The sequence below is a fragment of the Penaeus vannamei genome, chromosome 11 (assembly GCF_042767895.1).
Source record: "Penaeus vannamei isolate JL-2024 chromosome 11, ASM4276789v1, whole genome shotgun sequence".
Classification (NCBI taxonomy): domain Eukaryota; kingdom Metazoa; phylum Arthropoda; class Malacostraca; order Decapoda; family Penaeidae; genus Penaeus; species Penaeus vannamei.
The window spans coordinates 35,172,622-35,177,621 of NC_091559.1; the positions used below are offsets into that span (position 1 = coordinate 35,172,622).

Here is a 5,000-nt window from a genome sequence, read left to right on the forward strand (position 1 = left end):
GGCGCGCACAACGGCAACATCATCTTCTCCGTGTCGATCCCCGAGACGCGGCGCGAGAAGGGCGTGGAGCGCAGCCCGAGGGGCGCGCCCAAGCGGGCCCCGAAGGACGCCTACGCCTGGCCCGGCGCGGCGTCCCGGCACCCGAAGGAGAGCATCACGAAGGTGCCGCGCGGCCCGCCCGCCCTCTCGCTGCCGAAGGAGAGGGCCGAGGACGACGCCGGGACGACCGCCGCCAAGGACTGCAGCGACAACAACAATTCCGTCACGACCCAGGACGCCAACCGCTGCAGCCGAAGCGCCAAGGACGACGACGACCTCGACGACTACCATGCAGCGAAAGGCACGACGAAGACAAGCAGGAGTATCATGGAGAGGTTCCGAAGCTTCTCCTTGGACGAGACGAGTCGTGCGCGAGGGTCGTCCGGCAGGAGGATGACCAGCTCGACCTCGCAGGCGGTGAGTTATGCGCCCGACTTTCCTTTCTCATCTATTCGGTATTTGCGTGTGTGCGTTTTATTCATACATGATACATATATTTATATATATATATATATATATATATATATATATATATATATATATTTGTTTATTTATACACACGCACTTGCACACGAACACGCACACGAACACACATCTGTACACAAGAGCTAGTGCGAACAAAACTCTACGGAACGACACTCCCAATTTGGTTGTCTTTGATCTACACCGGATGCGTCTGATAGTTTTCACAAAGCATTGAAATTGCTGTCGCTTTATTCTCTTTTACTTTCGCATTCTGTTCTCGTTTCTCCTTCGCTTTAGATCTATTTATCTCTCTGTATCTTTTGTTTCCGTGTCTCTTCATCTTCCTTTTACTGTTCTTGGTTGTCATCTTTTATTCTCCCCCTTTCTATCTCTCTATTTCTCTCTTTTTCAGTCTGTTTACTTCTTTCCTTCAGTTGCCTAATTTCTCTCTTTCTCTCTCTTTCTCTCTCTTTCTCTCTCTCTCTCTCTCTCTCTCTCTCTCTCTCTCTCTCTCTCTCTCTCTCTCTCTCTCTCTCTCTCTCTCTCTCTCTCTCTCTCTCTCTCTCGCTCTTTCTCTCTCTCTTTTTCTCTCTCTCTCTTTCTCTCTCTCTCTCTCTCTCTCTCTCTCTCTCTCTGTCTCTGTCTCTGTCTCTCTCTCTCTCTCTCTCTCTCTCTCTCTCCTCCTCTCTCTCTCTCTCTCCCTCTCTCTCTCTCTCTCTCTCTCTCTCTCTCTCTCTCTCTCTCTCTCTCTCTCTCTCTCTCTCTATCTCTATCTCTATCTCTATCTCTATCTCTATCTCTATCTCTCTCTCTCTCCTTCCCTCTCCTCCCTCTCTACCCTTTCTCAGCCCAGCAACAGCCGGCTTTTTGAGAAATAGTCTTTAGTCTTTCGTGGAAACTACTTCATTTACATTAAAGTGCATTCTTTTAATTTTTTCTGTTGCATTTGCTTCATTTTCTTATTGCGCCTTGCTTCTTTGTTGCATTTTCTCTCTTCTTTTGTCTTCTCTTTTCTCGCATCTTTTTTCTCTTCTCACCTATTCTTTAGTCTGTTTTTATCACATTTTTCTCAGCGTCTCTTCTCTTCTTCTTACTCTCACTTCTCACTCCTTCCTCTGTCCCATTTTATATCACATTTTCGTCTCTCCCTCCTTCCCTGTTTTTCCCATTCCTTCCCTCTTTCCATCCCTCTGTCTTTTCCTGTCTCCCTCCTTCCCTCTTTCTCCCTTCTTCCACCTTTCCCTCCCTCCTTCACACACTCATTCCACTCCTCCCTCCGTCCCTGAATTTTCGATCTCTATAAATATCCAAAAACGATTAAAAAGAAATAAATATATCATATTATTTCATTCATCTTCACATCAACCAAAAAAAAAAAAAAAAAACTTAACCACATTAAAACCTCAAATGTATTTTTCACAAAACCTTCAATTTATCTTTCACAAAACCTTCAATTTATCTTTCACAAAACCTTCAATTAATCTTTCGCAAAACCCAAGACCTAGCTGAAGTCAAGCTGAAATCCGAAGCAAGCTGAAAAACTTGAGCCAAAAACGTATATCAACACGAGTCTTTGTGCGTGTGTTGTTTATGGCGCTGAGAACTACAGTCTCCAGGTGGGACTCGAGAGGGTGTGATAAACTATTTTTTTTTATTGTATTTCTTCCTTTATTTACCTTTTTTTTCGTTTTTTTTTTCGTTCGTGTTCTATATGTTCCGAATTATATTTAATTATTTTTTATTGTATTTCTTTATTTATTTATCTATTTTTTCGTCCGTGTTCTATCTCAGTTTGAATGATTTTTTTTTTGTATATTCTTTATTTATTTTTATTTATATATATATATATATATATATATATATATATATGTGTGTGTGTGTGTGTGTCGTGTGTGTTCTATCGTGTCGTGTGTGTGTCATATTGTTTTTATTTTTGTTGTATTTCTTTATTTATTTATCTATTTTTTCCGTTCCGTGTTCTATCCGTTCTGATATATATATATATATATATATATATATTGAGTATGATATCATATTTTTTTTTTTCACATATGGGCTTTATTTAACTATTCCTTTTCGTTTCGTTAGCTCTAAGGGTTCTGAATGATATTGTTTGGGGGAATTTTTCATTGAGGCTATAATTGTTTCTTGTATTGGGCATAACGATTTTTTTTGTTTTGTTCGTATTCTATCCGTTCTAAATCATATTTTTATTTTTGTTGTTGTTGTTGTTGTATTTCTTTATTTATTTATCTATTTTTTCCGTTCCGTGTTCTATCCGTTCTGAATTGTATTGAGGATATTTTGAGGATATTTCACATATGGGCGAAATGGTTCCTTTGTTATAGTTAAGGGTATAATGATATGTTTGGGGGAATTTTTCAGAGGCTATAATTGTTTTGTATTGGGTATAATGATATGTTTAGGGGGAATGTTCAGGGGTAATATTTGTTGTAGATTGGGTATATAACGATATGTTTTGGATATATATTTTCGGGGTAAAGAAAAATACCATTAATGGATGACAGTGTGATCATTTCCTTTAAGTATTACTTGAACCCTGGAAATATGTATAAAGAAACATTTTGAATAAATGGAATGATGTGTATTAAATAATCAAATTTTGACAAAGCAATGCCCAAGGAAATTTCTGTTATATCGATAATAAAATAATAACATAATAAAATAAAATAAAACACATTCAGAGGATTCACATTCAATATTAATACATCTAGTGTTATCCCATCTCATAAAAAATTTACATAAGAGATCTTACGTTTACACTACACTATAAAACTGTCTTCGATATGAAAAACAACGAAAATAACCTTGAGATACTGAACATGCAACAACAACATCTCAGCGCTTGATTGACAGGCATAAGACTACAGCCTCTTAGCCTCTGAATTCTAGAACCTCAGGTGTGTTGCATTATATTCTGGTTGTTATTTATATCGTAATCATATTTGTAATGTTTTTGTAGTCTTTATCACCATCGTCTCATTATCATTATCAAGATCGTTGGCTTTGTCAGTATTGGTATCAGTATCAATGTCAATATCAGTATCAATAGCATTGTCAATAATGGTATCAACTATACTGCAGATCACGATATACTGGATTTTTGGGCTGTGAATAGATGTAATGATGCAAAGAAAAATCATCAATATTTACCCTTATACAAATTGCACCTACACAAGCACACATATTTTCTCTCTCTCTCTCTCTCTCTCTCTCTCTCTCTCTCTCTCTCTCTCTCTCTCTCTCTCTCTCTCTCTCTCTCTCTCTCTCTCTCTCTCTCTATCTATCTATCTATCTGTCAATCTATCTATCTATCTGTATGCATACACACGCAGATACGTTTTATTGTTGTTGTTAATTTGGTTGTTTTCTGTTTTTCCTTCCTTTTCCTAATCCTTTTGTTCTGTTGTTGATTTATGTCATATTTACAAATTTAAATTTCCTTATTTTTAATAAGGAAATGTTTTTTTATCGTACGTAGAGATTCAACTTGGTTTGATAGAGACTAATCCGCCGCCCTTCTCTCCCTCAGGCGGCGCCCGAGGCGCTGGACGACTTCCTGCGGGCGGTGGAGTCGCGCATCCGGCAGGGCAGCGAGGGGCAGGACCTCCCCGAGCCCCCCTCCCTCCCCTCCACGCCCGCCTCCACGCCCGCGTCCACGCCGGCCTCCGCCCGCCCGCGCTCCTCCGTCTCGCCCACGGTGGTCCTCGACGCCTTCACGCAGACGACGCCCGCGCCCACGCCGCCCGCCACGCCCCCGGGCGCCTCGCGCTCGTCGTCCGTGACGTGGCTGAGCGAGTGCGGCTGCGACGACCTGGCCTCCATCGAGCCGTGCCCGTCGTCGCTGGTGCTCAGCGCCACCGAGGACGACTACGACGACGACGACGCCGACGACGATGACGACGACGAGGAGGACTGGTCGCCGGGGCTGTCGCTGTCGTCGTCGTCGCCGCCGCCCACGCCCGCCTCCATGACGCGCGACGACTCCTCGCTGTCGCTGTCGGAGTCGCTCGACGCCCTCGACATCAACGGCGAGTCGGGCATCGGCACGGTGTCCACGCGCCCGTCCGCCAGCCCGCCCGCGCACGCCCACGCCGCCCTCGACCTGTCGGGCTCCAACCTGTCCTCGGAGGACACGGGCCTCGAGAACAGCTTCGAGCGCCAGATCCGCCGCTACATCCCGCCCGCGCGCGCGCGCGACGCCGACCACGGCGCGCACTACCGCCGCCGCCGCCCACGCCCGCGCCAGCCCGAGCAGTGGGTGCGGCGCGAGGACCAGACCACACAGACCGACCCGCACCCGCCCACGGCGCCGCCCGCCGCGCACGACACGGGCGGCGGCCTGCGGCACGGGCGCGGCGTCTCGGCGGAGCGCGTCGTGCGCCACACCCACAGCGAGCCGCGGCTGGACGCGCCCCTCACGCCCATGGGCGGCGTCCTCAGGGGCGTGTGCAGCGAGGCCGCCCTGCCGCCCA

At 45.4% G+C, this 5,000-nt stretch overlaps 1 protein-coding gene across 1 annotated transcript in view; it reads left to right on the forward strand.

Moving 5' to 3' along the window:
- Nucleotides 1-5,000, forward strand: part of LOC113813574 (uncharacterized) — a gene marked incomplete in the record, with an annotated part of 294,474 nt that overhangs the window by 64,830 nt on the left and 224,644 nt on the right. The window contains 2 exon segments of the mRNA XM_070127263.1: nucleotides 1-456; nucleotides 4,058-5,000. The exon segment at nucleotides 4,058-5,000 is cut by the window's right edge and continues 254 nt beyond it. Of these exon segments, the coding sequence (XP_069983364.1) occupies nucleotides 1-456; nucleotides 4,058-5,000 (1,399 nt within the window).